Genomic DNA, 26,946 nt, shown 5'->3' with positions numbered 1-26,946 from the left:
GGTGTGGGACTCGAGCGTTCAGCCAGCGTTGTAGCGGGCGCGTACGCAGTAAGCCCATCTGAAGCACTGCTGCAGCTGAAGCCATACAGCCTAGCATCCTCTGAAATGTTTTCAGGGGAACAACGCTGCCTTTCCGGAAAGACGCGGCCAGGTGTCGAACACGGTGCGCGTGCTGTCGACAAGCGGGCCGTCATAGCCACCGAGTCCAGCTCTATTCCCAGAAAAGAGACTGTCTGATTGGGCAGTAATGAGCTCTTGGTCCAATTGACCGTGAGACCCCAGTTTTCCAGATGGCTGAGAAGCATCGTTCTGTGAGATATTAGTTCTATCTCTGACTGTGCCAGAATCAACCAATCGTCCAAATAGTTCAGTATTCGCATACCCTGATTTCTTAAGGGAGCGAGAGCCGCATCCATGCACTTCGTAAATGTACGGGGTGGTAAAGACAGGCCGAACGGGAGGACGGTGTATTGATATACCCGACCGTCGAAGGCGAATCTCAAGAATGGCCTGTGACGGGGTATTATCTGAATCTGAAAGTATGCGTCTTTCAGATCGAGAGAAATAAACCAGTCCCTCGCAGGGTAGGAATTATGTAATTTTAGGGGCAAGGCCATTTGGCCTCCACCTTTTCTTTTTTTTTAGGGGCACCAAGGCCAAATGACAGGGCACAAAGGCCATTGAGTACAATTCGATGGTTTTCCCATTCAGATTGATACCATAACATCCTAATTTGGAATAAGACATGGATTATGACTTTTTTAATACAAAAATAACAGTTTTTAATGAGAGAGAGAGAGAGAGCGCCATTACATCCAGAAGGTAGCCTATACACCCTCACACAACAATAGAAACAACATAAATGCCAATAAAAGCATTCAGAAACAACACAAATGCCAATAAAAGCATTCAAAATATTCATTCAGTCCTCTATATCATGTGAGTGTGAGAGAGAGAACCATTTCATCCAGAAGGTAGGCTGTACACCCTCACAATCATTATCGCTCAGCGCTCAACGCAGTTTGCTTCGCGCTCCACTCAAATCGCCCCCCGCTCGCTCCAAAAAAGGAAAAAAAATCTACATGTATATCACTTGTAGCGGTCCCCAAGCTTTTTTGCGCCACAGATCGGTTTAATATCAGACAATATTTTCACGGACCGGCCTTCAAGGTGTGGCGGATAAATACAACAAAATAAAATGATACGAACGGCATAAAAACTGGGGTATTTTTTTTAGCCTATATAATAATAAACGTGAATCCAATGTGTGGGCCTACTAGCAACTTTATTAGCAGCGTCTTCTAACATCGCGCCTAAAAACAACAGAAAGTCTGAACACAAACAAAATGCCCCCAAAAGAAAAGAATCTCTATGTTTTCGGTGCTGATGCGATGTAAGGGTGGCGCTGCTGCCAATAAAGCACCTAAAAGCTGTCACAACGAACCGGCAAAATGAATAATTATGAATATGTAAAATATAGCAGGAGACATTTTAATTGTTTACTAATAAACCAGTTTTTAGATTTTTTTTTTATGTCTGTGTCGGCTGGAAAGATGCTGACTCGCGATCTTCGCAGTAGTGAACGCGCCAGAGAGAAATGCACATTTCATACGGATTACATAAGAGAGAAGTCTTTTTTCTTTCGTTTTGAATTGTTCTGTTTAAAAGTAGACATTTCAAGCTTTATATGTCTCAGGTCTGTGAGGCAAGTAGGCTATACGCTGAGTTTCGGTTCATTTATGAGACAAGCTCCAGTTTCGCCCGCGCCTTCGTGTCGTGATTATCTATTTTCTAATATATTCACTTCTAACTTATTAAATCCAGACAATTGGTTGATGAAACATTGATTAAAATTAAGATACAATTAATACAAAACAAAATTAAATTTAAAGACAGGCTTTGTGCTTTCTGCTTGAGGTCTCTGTGAAAGTTTTAAAGCAGTCTTTTAGTGCCGCTTTCAGAGCGCTCACGTCCTAACGGAGAACTGTCCAGTCTGTAACATTGTTTTTTTTTTTTTTTTTTGTGAAATAAATTTCTAAATAAATGCGACTTATAGTCCAGTGCGACCTAGGCCTATGTGTTTTTTCTTCTTCATGGCGCATTTTTTGACTGTTACGATTTATACTTATTAGGCTACACCTGTATGACTTCTCATTTTCCTTTTTGAAGTACTTTTTGAACTCCATTATTGAGCTGAGTTTTGACTGAAAATAGTCTACTGTTGATGACTGTGCAAGACAGATGGATTCAGGGTCAGGCTTGTCTGAGCATGCTTCAGACTCGTGGTGTGAGCTGAGCGAAACCGGGAAATAGGGCGACGCTCCGTCCTTTTGAAATTGCCGCTCTGCGCTCTGTCCAAGATCCGCTCGCTCCCGCTCCACTGCGCTCACATGCTCTGCTTTATACATGGAACTTGGACAAGGCCAGGGCACACAGGCCACTGTGGCCGTACGATGATTTTTTTTTCACGGGGCATGAAGGCCAAAGTGTAGGGCAACGGCGGCCATGGCCGCGTGACCGCGGTATATTTCCCACCCTGGTCCCTCGGGCGAATTTGCGCAAGGATTTGTCTGGTCGTGAGCATTTTGAACGGTCGCCTCATGAGAGCTTTGTTCAAATATCTCAGATCTAAGATAGGTCTGAGAGCTCCATCCTTCTTGGGCACGAGGAAATAACGGCTGTAAAAGCCTGACTCGCTCAGGGAAGGCGGTACTGGTTCTATAGCCCTTTTGCATAGCAGCTTTGCTATTTCTGCGCGTAGTAGGTGTGCTACTTCTTGATGCACTTCTGTCCTGGTCCGTGCTAGGAAGCGCGGAGGACGGCGAGTGAATTGCAGCGAATAGCCCTGCTTCACTGTATTCAGCACCCATTCTGACACTCCCGGAATAGCATGCATAGCTAGGGGTAGAATGGCCTCTCTGTTCCGGTCGCCACATGGCGTGGGCTCGTGAACCTGAAGTATCGGCGCGGTGAGCGCGCTCTTGATGCTTAAACACAGTGGCGCACTGAAAGCGGCGGCTGGCCGGTTTACATGTAACGTCCCGGTCACCTTGAGCGGGGAACATTTCATGGGGAAAAGCCCGGAACGCGCGAGTAGCGCGGGGCGTGTTGTATTTATCAGTAAGCGTGGGCGCTCGCGGGCGGACACAAGACTTACAACATAGCCGGTGTGTGTCGGCTTTATAGGTTTTGTCCCCCGGAATAAAAGTGTAGCAGAGTGGGCAGTGAGTAGGTGTGGGCACTGTTTTGTGGGCACATTTCCTACATTTAACACTTGAGGGGCATATGCCAGCTCTATGAGAGTGGGCTCTGCATGAGTGAATGACACAGGGGGAACCGTGCTTGTGTGTAGGGGTGAACACTGGGAAGCGGGCACATTTTCTAAACTCAATACACCATCGGCGTGAGCCGGATAACCAGAATTGTACTCTTATGAGATTTCTCTGGGTTGCCGTAAAACCGGTGTTTGGGTGCGGGCGGGTTGTACAACGCGCTCGTTGGCTGCAAAATACACATCTGCATTCGCCTTTTAAGGGGACTGACAGAGCGAAATGCTTTGAAGGCGGTCCGGCCGCGGCGGGACTTGACCTTCTCCTCCTTGAAGCTGCTAGGAGGACTTCGTGTGCAGGGGTGCGTGCATGACAGCAGGCATGGGCTCATATGTTTAGACGCTCATAAATACTCGAGCAACATCATGTGAGCGGGAGGGTGCGAGAGGCGGGTTCGCTTTCTGTATGTAAGAAAGCTGGCCGCAAGCGCGAAGAAGCGAACATCATCATTTTTATCTGCCGCCAGAGCCAGGATTCGAACACGGGTCTCTGGCGCGAAAGCCTAAGATTTTGCCACTGAGCCACAGGGGGAAAACACAAGCCTTCAGTTAGCGTGAGCATATAAGAGAGCGTCATCATGTTTTGTGTCGGCGTTTGTTTGCAGGCGTGCATGTATTCTAACAGGCTCATTTACTGCAATATTAATATTTCCAGCCACCTGAATTTAAGAGGGGACTGAGAAATGTGAGAGAACTGGAGGTTAGTCCGGCCTCGGCGGGACTAAAAACACTCTCTCTCCTCCTTTCGCCGGTGAGTGAGGCACGCGGGGTGCTGAACATTGCTCGTGACCGTCCGCTCTGACATCCCTTGTGAACGGCGCAGTTTGCGCGGCTCAAACAAAGGGAGAGAGAGCGGGAAGAGGGGTCGTAATAGCCAGAGAGCGTCATCATGTCTTGTGTCTGCGTTTGTTTGCAGGCGTGCATGTATTATAACGGGCTCATTTACTGCAATATTGATATTTCCAGCCGCCTGAACTTAAGAGGGGACTGAGAAATGTGTGAGAATTGGAGGTTGGTCCGGCCTCGGCGGGACTAAAACACTCTCTTTCCTCCTTTTGCCGGTGAGTGACGCACGCGAACGGGGCGCGAGGGCGGGGTAGCTTTTTTGTAACGTAAAGAAAGCTAGCCCCGTGACCATCCGCTTCTGACATCCCTTGTGAACGGCGCAGTTTGCGCCGCACAAACAAAGGGAGAGAGAGCGGGAAGAGGGGTCGTAAAAGGCGAGTAGCCAGAGAGCGTCATCATGTCTTGCGTCGCCGTTTGTTTGCAGGCGTGCATGTATTATAACAGGCTCATTTACTGCAATATTGATATTTCCAGCCGCCTGAACTTAAGAGGGGACTGAGAAATGTGTGAGAATTGGAGGTTGGTCCGGCCTCGGCGGGACTAAAACACTCTCTTTCCTCCTTTCGCCGGTGAGCGACGCACGCGAATGGGGCGCGAGGGCGGGGTAGCTTTCTTGTAACGTAAAGAAAGATAGCCCCGTGACCGTCCGCTTCTGACATCCCTTGTGAGCGGCGCAGTTTGTGCGGCTCAAACAAAGGGAGAGAGAGCGGGAAGTGCAGGGAGATCCATCTCGTCACATTCAGGGCAGCCGCCCTTAGCGAGTGCAGCTTCTGCATGGTAACGGACCAGACAGGAAGCGCAGAGGATGTGACGGTCTCCACCGACGAGAGGGCCTCTGACGAGGCACAGTTGGTGCGAGGCATTTAAAACAACGCCTCGTAGGAAATGTCTCTTTTAGAAGAAGAGAGTGTGTGTCGCAGCGGCGAACACACACACAGCAGAAAGGATATGACGCCGGATAGCGTAGCAAGCATGGATGGCTGAAGGCGGCGAGAATCGTCCGGCTTCTTCAGGCGCTGTCCTTTAGGCTTGCTCTGTCGCTTGTTTCGACGGCGGCGGCTTCTCTCGGAGATCCAGAGTAGGGCTTCGCTGAAGAGATGAAAATCAGGTAAGCAGCCCCCGAGCCCGTCTTTTTATACGCTAAGCCACCCCCATTCTGGCGGGCTGTGACGCGTGAGGGCGCAAAGCTGCTGCAACGCGTTGACAATAAATACAAAATTAAGGATAATTTTTTGGCTTCATATCTCGAGAAAAGATGACTTTACCCGTAGCATAAGCAACTTACGCAATACGAGAGAACCTCTTGTAAGAGAACTTCCTGTTTGACCCCATCAACTTTTCTTCTTCAGAGTGTGTGAAGCAGGGCTAATTTAATGTGATTAAATTGAATATGTGCAGATGACAGTCTGATGTTCTCATAATGTCTCTGTTTCTCTCTGTAGGTTCAGCAGATTGATAGAGTGGTGGAGGTTGTGGACGAGGCTGTCAAAGGTCAGTCTCTCTCTCTCTCTCTCTCTCTCTCTCTCTCTCTCTCTCACACACACACTCCCACCCTGTCTTTCTGTCTGTGTGAAGGTATCTTCACGATTATAACTCTTCTGATTATTCTTTTCACTCCTCTATCAGAAATCTTGCGAGGAGCACTGGTCGAGGCAAATTTATGGTGAAATTATTGTCTTTCCACTTCCGTATTATGGCCCCAAAAGTGCTCACTGGACCATTCAGAAGCTTAGAATGGCGCCTATAACCAGTGCCATCATTATGTTTTGCAACAATTAGGTTGCGAAGGTCTTGAGACAGCTCTTCACTTTTACCCATCATGACATGTGTCTTGTGTGACACCTTGGCAATGAGACCTTTTTGTAGGCCATCATTTGGGACTGAACCAGCTGTTATTAATTTCCACTGACAGGGGGCTGGATTGCTTTTTAATTACTGTAAGGTTTCAGCAGTTGTCTTGGCTTTCCATGCCTTTTTAAAATATTTCACAATATTACTGTTTTTGCTGTATTTTGGATCAAATAAATTAAGCCTTGGTGAGCAGAAGAGACTTCTTTTAAAACATTAAAAAATCTTACCGTTCTATTAATTTTGGCCACCACTGTATATATACAGTGCACCCTGAAAGTATTCACAGCGCTTCACTTTTTCCACATTTTGTTATGTTACAGCCTTATTCCAAAATTATTATTCCAACATTATTTTCCTTAAAATTCTACAAACAATACTCCATAATGACAATGTGAACTAAGTTTGTTTGAAATCTTTGCAAATTTATAAAAACATATACATAAGATGGTCACTCTGACAGAGCTCCAGCGTTTCTCCGTGGAGAGTGGAGAAACTTCCAGAAGAACAACCATCTCTGCAGCACTTCACCAATCAGGCCTGTGTGGTAGAGTGGCCAGACAGAAGCCACTCCTCAGTAAAAGGCACATGACAGCCCACCTGGAGTTTGCCAAAAGGCACCTGAAGACTCTCAGACCACGAGAAACAAAATTCTCTGGTCTGATGAAACAAAGATTTAACTCTTTGGCCTGAATGTGAAGTGTCATGTCTGGAGAAAACCAGACACCGCTCATCACCTGGCCAATACCATCCCTACAGTAAAGCATGGTGGTGGCAGCATCATGCTGTGGGGATGTTTTTCAGCGGCAGGAACATTTCTGGAGAGATCTGAAAATGGCTGTGCACCGAAGCTCTCCATTCAACCTGATGGAGCTTGAGAGGTTCTGGAAAAGAAGAATGGGAGAAACTGCCCAAAAACAGGTGTGCCAAGCTTGTAGCATCATACTCAAAAAGACTTGAGGCTGTAATTGGTGCCAAAGGTCATTCAACAAAGTATTGAACAAAGGCTGTGAATACTTATGTACATGTGTTTTTTTCGTTTTTCATTTTTAATAAATTTGCAAGATTTCAAACAAACTTCTTTCACGTTGTCATTATATGGGGTATTGTTTGTAGAATTTTGAGTAAAATTATTAATGTAATCCATTTTGGAATAAGGCTGTAACATAATAAAATGTGGAAAAAGTGAAGCGCTGTGAATACTTTCCGGATGCACTATTATTTGGTGAATGGGTATCTTCTGACTGCAAATGAAAAAAATAAATAAAAAGTGGCCAAAGACTGTAAGACATTGTATTAGAGCAAAAAAAAAAAAAAAAAAAAAAGAAGAATTTATATATATATATATATATATATATATATATATCAGTTGTTCTGATTTTAAAGTTGATTATAATGCATTTAGAATGGTGCAGAAGATAGCATTTCCTACGAATTTTGCGATAAGATCTGGGATATTAATCATTTTGAACGTGGAACATTGTCAAATTTATATATATATATATATATATATATATATATATATATACAGTGAGGAAAATAAGTATTTGAACACCCTGCTATTTTGCAAGTTCTCCCACTTGGAAATCATGGAGGGGTCTGAAATTGTCATCGTAGGTGCATGTCCACTGTGAGAGACATAATCAAAAAAAAAAAAAAACAGAAATCACAATATATGATTTTTTAACTATTTATTTGTATGATACAGCTGCAAATAAGTATTTGAACACCTGTCTATCAGCTAGAATTCTGACCCTCAAAGACCTGTTAGTCTGCCTTTAAAATGTCCACCTCCACTCCATTTATTATCCTAAATTAGATGCACCTGTTTGAGGTCGTTAGCTGCATAAAGACACCTGTCCACCCCATACAATCAGTAAGAATCCAACTACTAACATGGCCAAGACCAAAGAGCTGTCCAAAGACACTAGAGACAAAATTGTACACCTCCACAAGGCTGGAAAGGGCTACGGGGAAATTGCCAAGCAGCTTGGTGAAAAAAGGTCCACTGTTGGAGCAATCATTAGAAAATGGAAGAAGCTAAACATGACTGTCAATCTCCCTCGGACTGGGGCTCCATGCAAGATCTCACCTCGTGGGGTCTCAATGAACCTAATGGCGCTTTTCCACTGCATGGTACGGCACGGTTCGGCTCGGTACGGTTCGACTCGGCACGAAACGGTTCGGCTCGCTTCGCTTTTCCACTGCGTGGTACGACTCGACTCGGTACGGCACAGTTCGGTTCGCTTTAGCTCGGTTGCTTTTCCATTGCAGTTAGTACCGCTTCAAAATGGGTGGGACTGATCGTTATAGTTGCCGCCTCTACTGCCATGACATCATCGTAAACGCGCCACATTTCAAACGCACAACACAGTGGATGGTGCTCTTGATTCTCGGCATGTGGATGTTTTTAAATTAAATTAAACGTTCTTATAATGGTTTACTATATGGAAGGAAAATTCTTAACGTGTAATTAAACGTTGCGTTCATATTCTGGGCTCATCTGATTTTTTGTACACAGCATAGCTTACTTTATGATTTTAGTATCATAATGATTAATAAATGCACGCACAATTATCCGTGAACTTGATTTGAACAAATGCCTTTCAACTTGTGTGTGCAAAATTCAGAATTAAATGAATGTGCAGCAATCTTTACAAATAGAGAGTCTAGGCCTAATGTAGCCTACTGTTTTAAACTACTGCCATTAAAAAAGCGCATTTAATGTTAATGTTATGTTATTTTTTTCCATCTGCCTATGTTGATTATGAAAAGTGAACAGCACGAGTAGAGAGACATGGAGCGAGTCAGACATAATTTTGACCACTTCATTAAGTTTTGTTTTGTATAATTTGTATCTTAATTTTAATAATTCTTTCATCAAACAATTGCCTGGATTGAATAAGATGCAAAATAGACAATTTAACCATTGAGGCGCCCGAGCGGTCACTTGCATTGTACGTTAACTGGAGCGCATCTCATCCTCAAATACACAAAGCTTGAAATGTCTTTAAACGAAATAATTCCAAACAAAAAGAAATAGGCTACTCTCTTATGTAATCCATTATGTGCATTTCTCTCTATAGGCGCGTTTACTACGAATATGGTGATCGTCAACTTTATCTTTGCCATGCACAGACACTGACAGAAAACACTATTTTATAAATAAAAATCAGTGCACGCGTTTTAATAAAATTAAAACTTTAATTGTGATCATTAAAATAATTTAATATTAAATATTTTGTGGCCGAGTTTTGCTCATTTATTAATAGTATATATATATAGGCTATATATAGGCCTAATTTTATTAAATTGAACAAGCGCAAAATTCAGCATTCAATCAAATATTCAAAAAGACTTGATAATAATGTTATTTCAACATAATATCTCGTTATTTCGACATAATGTGCGTGCAACAAGCAAGATGTGCGTTTGTAAATCCGGGGACGCGTGCACTGATTTTTATTTATAAAATAGTGTTTTCTGTCAGTGCATGGCAAAGATGAAGTTGACGATCGCTATATTTGTAGTAAACGCGCCTATAGAGAGAAATACCATTATTATTAAGTCTTTTTGAATATTTGATTGAATGCTGAATTTTGCGCTTGTTCAATTTAATAAAATTAAAACTTTAATTGTGATCATTAAAATAATTGAATATTAAATATTTTGTGGCCAAGTTTTGCTCATTTATTAATAATATATATACTAATATATATACATACACACACATATGTGTGTATGTATGCGTTAAAAATTATCCGGCGCCGCCCCTGACTGCAAGAAACAGTTTACAAGAAACTTTTTAACTGCAAGACACTACAGCGTTGGCTGTTGTCTACTGGCTATTTAAATCTAGCGGGTTTGTCTCGTGCATGGTCTCGTGTCGCAAATACAATGACACTGGTAGTGACGATTCTGTCTGACCAATCAGTGATCTTCAGTGTTTTCACGTCACATTTTAGTACCGGTACGGTACGCTTGGAACCTCAACAGAGGTGGTACCATTTAAAGCGAGCCGAAGCGAGCCGTACCGTACCGTACCATGCAGTGGAAAAGCGCCAAAGCGTGCCGTACCGAACCGAGCCGTACCGTACCATGCAGTGGAAAAGCGCCATAAGAAAGGTGAGAAATCAGCCCAGAACTACACGGGAGGAGCTGGTCAATGACCTGAAAAGAGCTGGGACCACCGTTTCCAAGGTTACTGTTGGTAATACACTAAGACGTCATGGTTTGAAATCATGCATGGCACGGAAGGTTCCCCTGCTTAAACCAGCACATGTCAAGGCCCGTCTTAAGTTTGCCAATGACCATTTGGATGATCCAGAGGAGTCATGGGAGAAAGTCATGTGGTCAGATGAGACCAAAATAGAACTTTTTCGGTCATAATTCCACTAAACGTGTTTGGAGGAAGAAGAATGATGAGTACCATCCCAAGAACACCATCCCTACTGTGAAGCATGGGGGTGGTAGCATCATGCTTTTGGGGGTGTTTTTCTGCACATGGGACAGGGCGACTGCACTGTATTAAGGAGAGGATGACCGGGGCCATGTATTGCGAGATTTTGGGGAACAACCTCCTTCCCTCAGTTAGAGCATTGAAGATGGGTCGAGGCTGGGTCTTCCAACATGACAATGACCCGAAGCACACAGCCAGGATAACCAAGGAGTGGCTCTGTAAGAAGCATATCAAGGTTCTGGCGTGGCCTAGCCAGTCTCCAGACCTAAACCCAATAGAGAATCTTTGGAGGGAGCTCAAACTCCGTGTTTCTCAGCGACAGCCCAGAAACCTGACTGATCTAGAGAAGATCTGTGTGGAGGAGTGGGCCAAAATCCCTCCTGCAGTGTGTGCAAACCTGGTGAAAAACTACAGGAAACGTTTGACCTCTGTAATTGCAAACAAAGGCTACTGTACCAAATATTAACATTGATTTTCTCAGGTGTTCAAATACTTATTTGCAGCTGTATCATACAAATAAATAGTTAAAAAATCATACATTGTGATTTCTGGGTTTTTTTTATTTTTTTTTATTTATTGTCTCTCACAGTGGACATGCACCTACGATGACAATTTCAGACCCCTCCATGATTTCTAAGTGGGAGAACTTGCAAAATAGCAGGGTGTTCAAATACTTATTTTCCTCACTGTATATATATATTTATATATATATCAATTTGACAATGTTGATATTGCAAACTGATGCACCTGTTTGCTAGTCAGTTTCTGGTCAATTGCAAGTCATGGCTTAAACTTAACTGGGTTTCGCATTGTGGATGATCACAAGAAAGGGGAAGTTTACAAAGGTATTTCCAAATATTTTGAAGTACCAGTGGCCACTGTGCAAAGCATTATTAGAAAGTTCAAAGAGTTTCACACTGTAAAAAAAGTTAGGAAGACCAGACGTGTAGGAAGCCAAAAGTGCCCCCTGTGGTGGCAAGACTGGTAGTGCGGGAGGCTAAGAATCCAAGGATCACCAGCAAAGCCATCCTGAATAATCTGAGTAATGCTGTACAACATTAAGGCAGACACTCCAGTGGACAATGCACAAGGCTGGCCTCCATGGACACAGACCAAGGAGGACTCCACTTCTTCTGAGTTGTTTGGACAGTATGGATGTGGCTTTTGTTTGGAGAAAAAGTAAGCATTCAACCCCAAGAACACCATCCCCACGGCCAAGCATGGGGGTGGGAACATAAAGCTTTGGGGGTGTTTTTCAGACAATGGGCCAGGCAACCTTGTAAAAGTACTGTTAATGGCATCATGAAAAAAAAAAAAAGACTACATTAAGATTCTTGAGCAAAACATCAAACAGTCTGCAGAAAAGCTTGGCCTGGGGATGCAGTAGACCTTCCAACAAAATAACGATCCAACACACTCAGTGGTCAAAAAATGGTTGGCAGAGAATATCAACGTTTTGGATTGGCCAAGCCAGAGTCCAGACCTGAACCAATTGAAAATTTGTGGAGAGAACTGAAGACCAGAGTGATGACTAGAAAGCCTTCCAACCTCAAGGACCCGGAGATCTACTGTATGCAAAAGAGGAGTGGTCCAAATCCATGTGGAAATGTGCAAAAAAATGGTCACCAATTAACAAAAAAAGTTTGACAACTGTGATGAAAAATAAAGGCTTTGCCATTGATTATTGAGAAAGGGTATGAATAATTGTGGACATGGAATGTTTTGTCAATGTAAAAAAACAAAAAAAAAAAACAAAGAAGAAGCTTATTCTTCATTTATGTCTTAACCACAATGTCTTAATTTCTTTTGTCACCTTTTTGTTTAATTTCCAGCCAGAAGATGCCTGTTTGTCAAATACCAAAATTTGGCCTGGTTATGAATAATTTGGGGCTTAAATTTACATAGATATATACTGTATACAGTATAAATGCCTCATTAGCAGCTCTTTCTTTTGGCATTATGTGCAAGCCGTCTGCCAGATTGGAACGGTCAATGCCGGTATGTCAGCACTCGAGAACAAGTTGACTGTGCCTCTGCTACCGTAGTGTATGAATATCTATATTTGCAGTAGACTTCAGGTGAAGATTTTGCTAATCCAACACAATACAATAAGACGACGATGTTTTCTAACATGACATTAAAATGTTACCATAGTTTAAAAGCCTTTAATATTGAATTCATACATATAAAAACACAAACCCAACACATTTTTTGTGCCAACATTGTTGGAGGCTTGCTGTACATGTTAGATGTTTTTATCAAAAGTGACTTACAAATTAAGTGAGCAATAGGGGAAAATATAGGGGAACAATATGCAAATGCCGTGACCAGTCTTAGCTAGACCAGCGCAGCACACGTAGCAAGGATTTTTATAGAATAGTAAGTGTTAGTATTAGTCCAGGGCTCCAGACTGCAACCATTTTTCCTGCCGGTGCGACCAAATATTTATTTAGGCCACAACTTCGCCGAGCAGCGAATGCAAACAAAATGAAAGCGGAACGAAAATGCGCTACTCATTTATGCTTCACGGACCATTTATAAGTTCGGACCAATAATAGACAACGCAGCGCCCCAAACTTGCCAGTCGCGGGCCGATCTCGATCACGTGACATTGTTACTATGAGATCCAGACTCTGGAGATCCAGTGAAGAAATCCATTGAATTCGCCTCAGAATTAATAACATCATCGCTGCGAGATCCAGTGAGAAACATTCCGATTCGGCACAGAGTTCTCTGTTATAAAGCATAGATATCAGATCAAACAGCGCTGACGTGGAAACCAGGAGAAACACTTGTAGAAGGCTTTCAGTCCACAAATCAGCAACATTCACCATGGATTTAGGCTAATGTAGTAACTCTAACCATAACTATGGTATTGTGACAGAAATAGTCAAACGCTTATAAGTACTACACATCTTTTTCCAGCACTTCAAAACCATAATATCATATATAAATGTTATTTTTAATGTGATGACCAACACATTTTTTTTGTTCATCCTTCAAAGATTGTCCTAAAACTAAACATTTTAAGATGTAGGAAAACTCTTATTTAAACACTTATTTAAAAATAAGTAAACATTCATTGTAAACATTAGGATGCTTATTGGCTATTTTCACTCCCTAATATAATTTTTTTCCACTTGTTTTGCTTTTTAATTAATATTAAGACATTATAAATGATAATAATTAAAGTAAATTTGATCTACACCCTAAATTAAGCTTAGTGCTTTAGCCCCAGTGCTACCAGATATTTTCTGTAGAACTCAGTGGCTCTGGTGCTGCTGCCCTCAAATGTTAGTCTGGAGCCCTGTGAACTTAAATAAAACTGCACATTGTAATATCTGTACGTTAAGTCTATTTATTATTAAAGACTGTCAGTATTACAGTTATTTTGGGGGAAATTTGAATAATTGCATAGCAAGCTGATTTAAGGTGTGCCCCTAAATTTTTTGCTTGCACTCCTAAAATTTTCAGTCAGGGGCTACATCACTCCTAGTAAAAAAAAAGTTAGTCTGGAGCCCTGGAGTCAAATGTTGGCAAAAGAGATGAGTCTTTTTGTGTGTCTTTAAGGACATTTTACTAGTTTTATGCTGTCGTATGGTTATGTTACAACTTTCCCCACCTATGGGGCATATTGTCACATTTCACTTACTTTTTTTCGGGGGAAATAAAGAAAAAAAGTATACACTGTATCAATGAAACAAGACCACTTAACTGTGAGCATTAGGATGAGCTGACCACTGCTCTGCCTGTCAATTTGTCCAAACTACAGCAGCTTGAAAGAAGAAACAACGGCCCTTACCCCACAGCGACAGTCATTTAGCAGACACTTTTATCCAAAGCGACTTACAAATGAGGAATACAGCAAGCGAGTCATCATGAAAAGGCAAACAACGCAAGAAGTGCTCAAAATACAAAGTTTCAGACATTGCTTAGAGTAGCATAAGCCAGACAAGGAAGGGATTCAAGGAAAAGGAAATGTTTATTTTTTATTTGTATTTTTATTTTTTAATGAGATTTAAGTGGTCAAGGAAGAGATGAGTTTTCAGCTGTCTTTTGAATGTTGTCAGGGATTCTGCATTTCGGATGAGGGTGGGGAGATCATTCCACCAGCAAGGAACCGTGAATGAGAATGTTCTGGAGAGTGATTTTGTGCCTCTCTGTGATGGCTCATTGACCGATCGACGTGGGCCTATGCAAGGAAATGAAGAGAGGTGTGACATGGGCCCTTTTGGGCTCGTTGAAGACAAGACGAGCTGCAGAGTTCTGAGTCATTTGTAGAGGTTTAATTGCACATGATGGAAGTCCAGCCAGAAGAGCATTGCAGTAATCCAGCCTAAAGATCTTCCTGATGTTGTGCAGTACAAACCTGCATGATCGAGCTGTCTTTGCGATGTCGTCTTTGAAGGTCACTTTGAAGCGAGAGAGAAAAATAGCAGCAGGATATTTTACAGGAGGAACAGATCCACATCAGCAGCCTCAGTGCTCATTAGTGTTGCTCAGGATTGTTCATTCACTGCATGACTACTTTTGAAGGGAAGGTGTGTGTTGCCTTGAGCACTTGTCAATGTGGAAGTTGTCATGTTACGCTACTTTTAACATACTTTGAATGTGTAGCTGGTCACACATTTAAAGTGTTGCACAAATCCTAGTGCACTGCCTACACTACACATCTGTCCTTCAAGTCAAGTCACCTTTATTTATATAGCACTTTTTACAATACAGATTGCATCAAAGCAGCTTCACAGTGATAACATGAAAATAATACAACAAAGTTTGTTTCTAGAAGAAAATTGCGTCATCGTCCACCTTAAGTAAGGCAGATCAGTAATATTGTTGAATATTAAATGTCTCCAACTAAGCAAGCCAAAAGCCAAGGCAACAGTGGCGAGGAACCAAAACTCCCATCAGGTGACAGAATGGAGAAAAAAAACCTTGAGAGAACCCAGGCTCAGTCAGGGGCCAGTTCTCCTCTGGCCAACGAGCGAACAGTGTATGATTATGATCCAGGCAGCATTACAGGTCAGAAGTCAGATTGGATCAGAACATTCAGAATATTTATCCAGTTCCATCTGGTTGGAAGTCGGAGTCATCACGCTGGTATGGAGACAAATTTGTTGAGGATCAGAGCCGATGGCTGTTCTGTCGATGAGGCCTTCACAGGGCTGATGAGGCTGGCACTTCAGGATGCGTCATGGATGGTCCACCATCTGATCTGGAAATGGCCGGGATCCGATGGACTGCGGTAAACCTCGGGATTAATGGAGAGACTAATATTAGCGTAGACGCCATCCTTCTTATGATGTAACAAGTACATCAGGATTTATGGGGAGTGTTCCCGGTTCCGGCTGATCTAATCTATGCAGCCTAACATTGAATTATAGAAGTCTATAATGTGTTATGTGTATGCTAGGGCAAAGAGATGTGTTTTTAGTCTAGATTTGAACTGACAGAGTGTGTCTGCTTCCCGGACAATGTTAGGAAGATTGTTCCAAAGTTTTGGTGCTAAATAGGAAATGGATCTACCGCCAGCAGTCGATTTTGATATTCTAGGTATTATCAACTGGCCGGAATTTTGAGATCGCAATAGACGTGAAGGACCATAATTGTGATTTAAGAGCTCGCTCAAGTATTGGGGAGCTAAACCATTTAGTGCTTTGTGAGTGATCAGCAATATTTAAAAATGTATACAATGTTTAATAGGGAGCCAATGCAGTGAATGCAATCCCAGAATGCACTGATATAAGTTCAGTGTAATGAATCAGGTCTGCTGTCACAGCAGCAGAAAACGGGACCTTTGAATGTCATTTCCATCCTGATGTGCTCTTTCAATGTGAAAAAGAGTCACTCTGTGCTCTTGAAATCTGCTCATCATTTTGTCGAAAACTTGGTGATCTTTTATCCAAGATTACAGATTGTTCAATTTCAGCATTTAATGAAATATATTTATGCACAATAGTTATATAATTTAAAATAGCATGCAAATGTAGAGTAATTGTGATTATGCATTATGCTTCTTAGAGTGTAAACATGTTAACATCAAACTCCATTTAAATGAATTGAGTATCTAGTATACTTCAAGCGATGAAATTTGTCAGTTGTAAAAGCTAAAAAAAACAATCAAAGCTATTACTGTGGATTATTATAGTTCACATTAAATACACATTATGTACCACTATTCATCATAGCAGTCATAACTGAAGTCAGCCTTTATTGGTTGTTTCCTACTATATGCAGCTGCTTCAAATAATTTGTCATATATTTCCTCAGATGACAAATGAGAAAAAATAAATAAAATAAATAAATTATAATATAATATAATATAATATAATATAATATAATATAATATAATATAATATAATATAATATAATATAATATTCTCAGTCTAAATAACTCAGTTAGGGGACCAGTTCTCCTCTGGCCAAACAAACGGACATGGTGTGATTGTGATTCCAGGCTGCATCACAAATCAGATTGTAGATTAATTTTATTTGATAACATTCAGAATATTTCATCCAGATCCTTCTGCTTGATACAGGAGGACAATGCCAGAAAGATTGCTGCATGATAAGGTCATGGCTCTCTGTTTTGGAGCAAAGCAAACATTTATCTATTTTCTTATCAGAGCATGAAAAAAGTGCTTCTAAAGTTATTCATACGTTGTAAGAATGTCTCTGTCTCAAGAGCTTTTTTTTGTTACTCATTTCACTCTTAATATACCTGGGCCCGTATTCATAAAGAATCTTAATGCAAAGAGTAGCTCCTAGTGACAAAATTCTAAGAAAATTCTTAGAAATGTGGGCGTTTACTCTTAAAATTAAAGAAAAAATCCTAGTAAAGAAAAAAGTAATTCAGAAAGCATCTTAACCCTTAAAAGAGGTCTTAAGGTCAAAATTGTTAGGAGCACGGACGAGGACTTTTAAGAGGCTTAAGAGTTTCTTTAGCAGAGGAGAAAATGGCAGAAAGACGAAGAGGGAGAAGAAATGTGTTGCAGACAATGGATGACAGTGAGTTAATAAGACGCTATAGATTAGATTGTGCAGGGATCATGTTTGTGACAGATCTTTTTAGAGACATGCTAATATCTCCAACACAGCGCAGAAATGCCATAGCGCCTGAAATGAAAGTAATCACTACATTACGATATTTGGCAACTGGGAAAATTCCATGTTTGATACATTAAAACCAACATTCAAACCACCACTTAAATAGACATGCCAACAATCAGTGTAATTGGAAAGAGTGGAACAATTTTTATCATTCAAGCAAATACCTTATAGGAAATTAACAGCATGGTAAATAAAAAAAAGGATTTATATATATAATGTGTGTGTGAGAACGGTCAAATAGGAAAAATTACGCATGTAATTTCAAAGTGAAGGCTTAGAATAGACCCTATACTTAAAATCACCTTTTTTCCCCTTCTTGGACAACCAACCAATCACAGTCTTCAAAAGATTGTGTCATACATAGCAACGGGGTCAACCCCGCCTCCTTACTAAGATGAAAGTTTTTGTCTTTTCCTTACTCAGAGTTGCTCTCAGATCGGTCCCGAATTGCTCTTAAGCTAAGGGCCCTTTCACACCTACCTTGTTTGGTCCGGACTTTCGGACTTTTCAGTTTGGTCCGAATCAAAATTACAGGTGTGAAACCTCCCCCGGACCACGGTCCGGACCAAACAGACGAAATTTGGTCCGATGAAAAGAGGTGGTCTCGGTCCGGATCAAACTGAGCAAAGGTTTGGTTCGTCTCTAGTGTGACAGCATTTTCTGTATGGTTCGGACTTTCAGACTATTTACAGGAAGTTCCGATGGTTCCCGCGTAGCCTAAACAACTGAAGAAGAATATTTATGTGCAGATCTGTCAGTCCTGCCCACCGCATTTCTTCCACCTGATTCGCGCGCGTGCGCGCGTACACACACACACACACACACACACACACACACACACACACACACACACACACACACACACACACACACACACACACACACACACACACACACACACACACACACACACACACACACACACACACACACACACACACACACACACACACACACACACACACACACACACACACACACACACACACACACATTTTTCCTGCGTCCTGCCGGCGACGATAAAATGTTCGCAAACCGAGGATGTTCGTTTGGCGAATTTGAACTCGCCTCGAGTATAGTCGGTGCTGCAGGGAGTGCCGTAATAATAACAGTATAGTGGCAACGATATGCGTCTGTTCATTCATTCTTGTCAAAGTTACCCGCCGAATTGACAACACACTGACGTCAGACGCACGTCCGTTTACAAACCAATCAATGTCAAGATGCAGCCCATATAGATGATGACGACAGGACGCAAGTACGTAATGTAAAGTTCTTTAGTGCGCTCGCATAATTGCAATGTGAAACCAAACCAAAACTAACCAAATGTATACAATGTATCAAAACATGACCTTTGGTTCGGACCTTGGTGCGGACTTTCAGGTGTGAAAACGCCCTAAGACTCCTACGTAAAAGTGCTTAAGCTAAATTAAGAGTTTTCTGAGAGGATTCTTAGAATCTTTATGAATACGGGCCCTGGACGTTTTGTTCAGCTCCTGTGTGATGTCGTTGAGAGTATAGCATAATATCATACTTTTTGCTCCTCTACATTTCATAAAAACATGTCATTCCTCTTTATTTAGAACTGAAGAAATCCGCTTTGATACACGATAGCAGTGTTACAACTCACTGATTCAAATGATCTGTCCGAGCAAGTTTGAACGATCAGAGTTATATAGGCTACTGTACAGTATTTGTGGCCCTTTAAGTGTCTTTAGCGGGGGAAAGAAGCAACATGCACGTATTGGAAAGGGCTTGAATGAAACAGGTTTGGCTCTAGATAAAAGCATTAGAGGATATAGTGCCAAATGATCTTAACTTTGAACAGCCCTGAGTGGTTGAGGTGTGCACCGCTCCGTTGTTTTGACGCGCTGCTCACTTTAAAGTTTTAAAGATACATTTAGTCCTGCATTCACACTGTCCTAATGAACCTAATGAACACCCTAATGAACAAGTCGAAGCAGCACATTTGACTGCTGATGCTGTCTTTGTTAGTCGTGTTGTATTATGAACGCGTGCGCTGTGTAGATATGGCATTATATAGACAGCTTTTTTTTTATTCTAATAGTGAGTGAAAGCTGCATCGCAGCTGGCTTGCATTAGGGGTTGACAAATTCAAATTTAATTAACACGAAAACATGGGCCGAGCGTTCCATATTCAGAAATAAGCGGTTACACAGCGATCTAAGCGATCTTTACACAGCTCACTGCATGCGTGAGAGTAAAAAATATTTCAAATGAACATTGTCCTGCATTACAAGCTCAGAACTTATGGTAAAATTATGTAAAATACTCAATCGTTAGATGAAATTAACTCCCTGAAAATATAATATACCCCAATACTTGGTTTCAGTGTATCGATATAACATCGCCACGCAAAATATCACAACACTGCTTTATTGAATATATAATTAATAATTATCAAAATGAATATAAAATGCTAGTTGTAGCCCTAATCATGAGCCATCAGAATGCTTGAGAATTGTTGTGTGAATAAAGCGATTGCCCACGTTGTGGACTGTGATTCGGGACCATGTCCACCTGGTTGGCTCGGGGTGAGCGTGCACCGCAGTTCAGAGAGCTCTCGATCTCTCCTCATTGTTACTGCTGACGCCAGAGGAATCTGTGAGTTCATTTCCATGATGTTATGCTTTTTGGAACATCTGGAGGGTTGAGCTCAGGGTTTCTCATTGTTCTTTTGCTCTAAACTATTAGGAATCAGGATAATTCATGGCCACGTCTCATTGTCTTCTCCGTCCGCTCCTTTCTCTCTCTCTCTCGTCCTTATGCTCTCGGCTCAGTCAACATGCAGCAGACGCTCTCTCATGGCTTGAACAGCTATCTGGGGAAATGACAGCTCGCAGTCTCTTGTGGCCTAAAGTTAATGTGTGATTATGTTGGAATGGAACACAATCCTTTATTCTCTTTGGCATCAATCTGTATTCATGGCTTGCGGCATGATGATTTTGTGCCATTCCTTGTGTGTGACGCTGTGTTTGTGTTCAAGGTCACTCTGTGCGTCTGCTGGGTCAGAAGAAGGAGAAAGGGAAACGGCTGGGAGGAGCGCGGCTGGATTTGCCCAAGATCAGAAAGAACCCGCTGATTGAAATAATTTCCATCAATACAGGGTAAGCTGTGCGCCGTACAAACATTCATGAACAATTCACAGTCATCAGAGGATTCTGTTTCCAGCTGAACGATCACATTGACAATATAATGTAATTATATTAAAGCACACATAATTAGTGTGTTTGTAGCTAATTAAGCATATTTTGGGGAGAAATTGTACCCATAAGTGAGCTAAACCTTTCAAAATCTCCAAAAAACTCTCTCAATTGTAAAAACTGTATAAAAATGAATTCCTGTTGATGTTTGGTGTAATGACAGTATGAAGCCATCAACACTTACTGCTGGATAACAGATGCATTGTTTAAGCTGTTCATGTTTCTTTTATTAAGAATGAGCCTCCTCGGGCACTGATGGTTCTTTGCTACTGGTGACTTTAGTCGCTGATCTACAGCCTTGACTGATGTGGCTGAATCGAGAAGCGTTTTTATTGTTTCATCATTACTGGAGCACAGCCCCACATCATATGTTGATCTTTTTTTGATACAGTTATGGATATATGTTTAGGCTAATGTATAGTTATTTACCTGTAGTGCAGAGTCATTCATCGGTGCTTCATTGTTGATAAACAATAGAAGCCATTTGCCAGTTTGTTTTCTACAATACAATGGATTGTATCTGGGCCATTCTACAGAATTGGTTCAAAGTCAGAGTTGGAAACGTCTTGAATTTTTGTGTTTTTTTTCCACAAATTTTGTGTTTATGCAAATTGTATAATATCCAAGGTAAACATTTCTAGTAATTATGCAGTTAATTATCGTATTGTATTTTCAGAAAGTTTTGGAATATTTTTATCTGGTTGAATCCCAACATGATGTTCTGCTGATGGTGAAGCATGGAAGAGTGTGATCTCTGTTACATTAGTGTCACCAAACAGAACTGCAAAAATGATGCCACTCTCCCTGTCTGCCATTGGTCGGATGAACAGGTAGTTCAGAGTTGGTGTTATAATGTCATCCTAAAAAGTCATTGGGGCTTTTCACACTTGAAGTAGTTAACCCTGGGTCATTCTAAACCCCGGTAAAAGGAATCCTGGGTTATCTTGTTTCACGTTTCACACTGGTCATAATTAACGCGGGGTTAACAATTAATCCTGGGTATTCATAAGCTGACGTTTTACAATGTACATTCCTAAACCCTGGGTTAATGTTCTTATTTGCATATTTGTGGTGTCAGTGTCATTGGGCAGTCAAGGACTAGTGGTTAGGGAGTTGGACTGGTAACCCAAAGGTTGCTGGTTCGATTCCAGAACCGGTGGGAAATGACTGAGGTGCCCTTGAGCAAGGCACCTAACCCCTAATCGCTCCCCGGGCGCCACACAAAGGCTGCCCGCTGCTCTGGGTGTGTGTATCCACGTTTGCAGTGTGTGTGTGTTAACTACTCACTACTCTGCTCCTAATGTGTGTGCATTAACTTGGATGGGTTAAATGCAGAGGTCAAATTCCAAGTATGGGTTACCATACTTGGCCGTCACTTGTCACTTTCACTTTCACTTTCACTCACTCACTTTCACTTGATTGGATGAACGCAGCACACGACCTGTTTACATAAAAGCTTTAGCATTGTACATCCTCGTATTGCCAACTGTACTACTGTCGAGTTTATACTGAATGGAAATATTGGAATATAAAGGTTAGAATGAAACTGTCTCTTCTTCATTCGTATTGTTGCGGTTTCTGTCAGCATTTGACTTTTTTTTTTTTCTCAAATGTTGAGTTTACTGTTATACAATGCACAGTGTTTCTGTGACTGTTCATAGTTCCTACTAGTATGCGATTAGCTTTCTGTTGCTAAACATCCAGCGGTAACATTCTAACACTACGAGCACACTATGTAGCCAGTGCATCAGTATTACAATATCATGACAGTGGAATTTGATGTAGTCAAAACTCGGCTTGCATATTTCAAGGGGTTATGGGTAATATTGACCCCAGAACATACACGGATACATAGTTTTACTGTAATTCTGCCACAAATAATGTCCATCTGGACGCCTCTAACACTGTCATAACAGCATTGCTTAGTGGTTTTAGCACACAAGTGATCCTGATCTTGTGTGTGATGTTTGGCAGAGTTTGTTCACATTGACCGTATGAGTTTTACATTGCTGAACATGACCTTCAGTGAACTGACAGCCAGACCTGAGCTTTCAACACACCATAGATCATTTTGATGTATTCATCAGTGTCATATTGTTTGTGTCACTGACAGATAATCATCTTAATCATTGACATCCAGGGTGTCAGTGCTGCAGAAGAAACCTGAGTGCCGTCGGTCCCTCGTTTGCAGGCCTCCAGAGGTCCATCGCTCTTCGCGTCTGCCGCTTCTAATCTGCCTGTTTGTTCGACAGAATTCAACAAATTCCCCAGCATGACGGTAGCTTAATTAGAAACTCGTTCCTTAGTGCCAGTTAGAAGCAAATGAGATGCAAATAGTAACACCTCGAGACGCGGAGGAGAGTTATCCTGGCAGGAGAACATGCTGTTTGGGGACTTTGTGACTTTCTGCTGGGTTTTTCTGTACAGTGAAGTTTGTATATTACTGAAGACTTTCTCATGAGGATTTTCTCAACAAATACTGTCGGAGCAAAGTGTAGCTGCTAGTCGTGTGTTTGAGGTCGTTTATTGAAGGAAATTAATTATCTTTCTCATACATAATGTCTTAAAGAGCTCTAGCCCTTCACTATTAGCCTGATGTTAATTTAGGAGCAACCTCATGGGAGGATCCTGAGCTCTTCTCAAACAGCCTAACAGGGATTGTTCACCCAAAAATTACTCACTGCCATGTTGTTTCAAACCCATAAGATTTTGTTAATCTTCGAAACCCAAATGAAGATTTGTGATTTTAATAAAATCTGATTTCTGTCCCTCCATTGAAAGTCCATTCACCCAAAACTCTGACGCTTTAAAATGTTCATAAAGAGATTGTAGAATAAATCCATATGAATCGAGTGGTTTAGTCCAAGTCTTCTGAAGAGACACTATCACTTTATATGATTAACAGATTTAATTTAGGCTTTTATTTGCATATAAACATTGATCAACGGACATGCTCAAAACAGACAGTTGAGACAGTTATGCCTCTTTTTTTTCTTCTTTTTTTTTCTCTTTTCTTTTCTTTTCTTTTCTTTTCTTTTCTTTTCTTTTCTTTTCTTTTCTTTTCTTTTCTTTTCTTTTCTTTTCTTTTCTTTTCTCAGTCTGCCATGGTACTGACTTCACAGCTGACTTTTACCACACTGTTAACATCATGGTGTCATCTGGAGGGGAAACACAAAAGTTTAGGGAAGCAATAGGCACAGGAGACTTCCGCCATAACTACTACTTATACATATTTAAGCATGCAAATAAATCTGTGCCTCTGAGTCCAGCGCTCAGACACTCATGTTAAGCAGCAGGTTTTCATGAGAGATTAGCCGTTCTCATTTTCTGTGTGGATGTGTGCCGTCTCTCCTCACCATATAAAATTGAGTTTATCATTGTGCTCATGAGATAATTATGGGTCATTGCTATGGTAACCAGACTAAAGACTGGCTATGATGTTTGAATAAATTCGGCATAAATGAAGAACCACTTCGGTCAGTCAGTCAGCCAGTCCAAACTGCAGTCCTGATAAGATATCTGACTCGACTGTAGCTGGGACGAATGTGCATTTGAATATGAAGGCAAAACTAAGCTGTGTTACAACTGAAGATCTACATTTCACAAATCACAAAAAAAAAAAAAAAAAAAAAACAGTAATAGTTTATATTATTCATATTTTTTCCTGAGCCTTGATGTCACCAAACCCATAAACATTGAATGAATCTGTTATAAAAAAAAAAAAAAAATGCCCACGGGCCACCAATTGAATAGCCCTGGTCTAGAAAAAAAAAAAAAAAAAAATTATATATACACTGCTCAAAAAAATTAAGGGAACACTTAAACAACACAATGTAACTCCAAGTCAATCACACTTCTGTGAAATTAAACTGTCCACTTAGGAAGCAACACTGATTGACAATCAATTTCACATGCTGTTGTGCGAATGGAATAGACGACCGGTGGAAATTATAGGCAATTAGCAAGACACCCCCAATAAAGGAGTGGTTCTGCAGGTGGTGACCACAGACCACTTCTCAGTTCCTATGCTTTCTGGCTGATGTTTTGGTCACTTTTGAATGCTGGCGGTGCATTCACTCTAGTGGTAGCATGAGACGGAGTCTACAACCCACACAAGTGGCTCAGGTAGTGCAGCTCATCCAGGATGGCACATCAATGCGAGCTGTGGCAAGAAGGCTTGCTGTGTCTGTCAGCATAGTGTCCAGAGCATGGAGGCGCTACCAGGAGACAGGCCAGTACATCAGGAGACGTGGAGGAGGCCGTAGGAGGGCAACAACCCAGCAGCAGGACCGCTACCTCCGCCTTTTTGCAAGGAGGAGCAGGAGGAACACTGCCAGAGCCCTGCAAAATGACCTCCAGTAGGCCACAAATGTGCATGTGTCTGCTCAAACGGTCAGAAACAGACTCCATGAGGGTGGTATGAGGGCCCGACGTCCACAGGTGGGGGTTGTGCTTACAGCCCAACACCGTGCAGGACGTTTGGCATTTGCCAGAGAACACCAAGATTGGCAAATTCGCCACTGGCGCCCTGTGCTCTTCACAGATGAAAGCAGGCAGCAGAACGTTGTCCATGGCATCTCCAGACTCTGTCACGTCTGTCACATGTGCTCAGTGTGAACCTGCTTTCATCTGTGAAGAGCACAGGGCGCCAGTGGCGAATTTGCCAATCTTGGTGTTCTCTGGCAAATGCCAAACGTCCTGCACGGTGTTGGGCTGTAAGCACAACCCCCACCTGTGGACGTCAGGCCCTCATACCACCCTCATGGAGTCTGTTTCTGATCGTTTGAGCAGACACATGCACATTTGTGGCCTACTGGAGCTCATTTTGGACACTCCATGCTCTGGACACTATCCTGACAGACACAGCAAACCTTCTTGCCACAGCTCGCATTGATGTGCCATTCTGGATGAGCTGCACTACCTGAGCCACTTGTGTGGGTTGTAGACTCCATCTCATGCTACCACTAGAGTGAAAGCACCGCCAGCATTCAAAAGTGACCAAAACATCAGCCAGAAAGCATAGGAACTGAGAAGTGGTCTGTGGTCACCACCTGCAGAACCACTCCTTTATTGGGGGTGTCTTGCTAATTGCCTATAATTTCCACCGGTCGTCTATTCCATTCGCACAACAGCATGTGAAATTGATTGTCAATCAGTGTTGCTTCCTAAGTGGACAGTTTGATTTCACAGAAGTGTGATTGACTTGGAGTTACATTGTGTTGTTTAAGTGTTCCCTTAATTTTTTTGAGCAGTGTATATATATATTTTTTACCCTCTAGACCAGGGCTATTCAATTGGTGGCCCGTGGGCACTTTATATATATATATATATATATATATACACTCACCTAAAGGATTATTAGGAACACCTGTTCAATTTCTCATTAATGCAATTATCTAATCAACCAATCACATGGCAGTTGCTTCAATGCATTTAGGGGTGTGGTCCTGGTCAAGACAATCTCCTGAACTCCAAACTGAATGTCAGAATGGGAAAGAAAGGTGATTTAAGCAATTTTGAGCGTGGCATGGTTGTTGGTGCCAGACGGGCCGGTCTGAGTATTTCACAATCTGCTCAGTTACTGGGATTTTCACGCACAACCATTTCTAGGGTTTACAAAGAATGGTGTGAAAAGGGAAAAACATCCAGTATGCGGCAGTTCTGTGGGCGAAAATGCCTTGTTGATGCTAGAGGTCAGAGGAGAATGTGCCGACTGATTCAAGCTGATAGAAGAGCAACTTTGACTGAAATAACCACTCGTTACAACCGAGGTATGCAGCAAAGCATTTGTGAAGCCACAACACGCACAACCTTGAGGCGGATGGGCTACAACAGCAGAAGACCCCACCGGGTACCACTCATCTCCACTACAAATAGGAAAAAGAGGCTACAATTTGCACGAGCTCACCAAAATTGGACAGTTGAAGACTGGAAAAATGTTGCCTGGTCTGATGAGTCTCGATTTCTGTTGAGACATTCAGATGGTAGAGTCAGAATTTGGCGTAAACAGAATGAGAACATGGATCCATCATGCCTTGTTACCACTGTGCAGGCTGGTGGTGGTGGTGTAATGGTGTGGGGGATGTTTTCTTGGCACACTTTAGGCCCCTTAGTGCCAATTGGGCATCGAT

The 26,946-nt window shown here is 41.8% G+C and overlaps 1 protein-coding gene across 1 annotated transcript in view; it reads left to right on the top strand.

The window, feature by feature from the left end:
- The window catches only part of cdkal1 (CDK5 regulatory subunit associated protein 1-like 1), a 392,997-nt gene that overhangs the window by 148,931 nt on the left and 217,120 nt on the right, over nucleotides 1-26,946 (top strand). Inside the window, exons 6-7 of the mRNA XM_084385852.1 lie at nucleotides 5,617-5,665; nucleotides 20,599-20,719. Of these exons, the coding sequence (XP_084241978.1) occupies nucleotides 5,617-5,665; nucleotides 20,599-20,719 (170 nt within the window). The remainder of the gene's footprint in view (nucleotides 1-5,616; nucleotides 5,666-20,598; nucleotides 20,720-26,946) is intronic.

Source organism: Rutilus rutilus, assembly GCF_951802725.1.
Source record: "Rutilus rutilus genome assembly, chromosome: 17".
NCBI classification, from domain to species: Eukaryota; Metazoa; Chordata; class Actinopteri; order Cypriniformes; family Leuciscidae; genus Rutilus; species Rutilus rutilus.
Note: the sequence above shows the minus strand (reverse complement) of the source record. Positions and strands in the feature narration are given on the sequence as shown.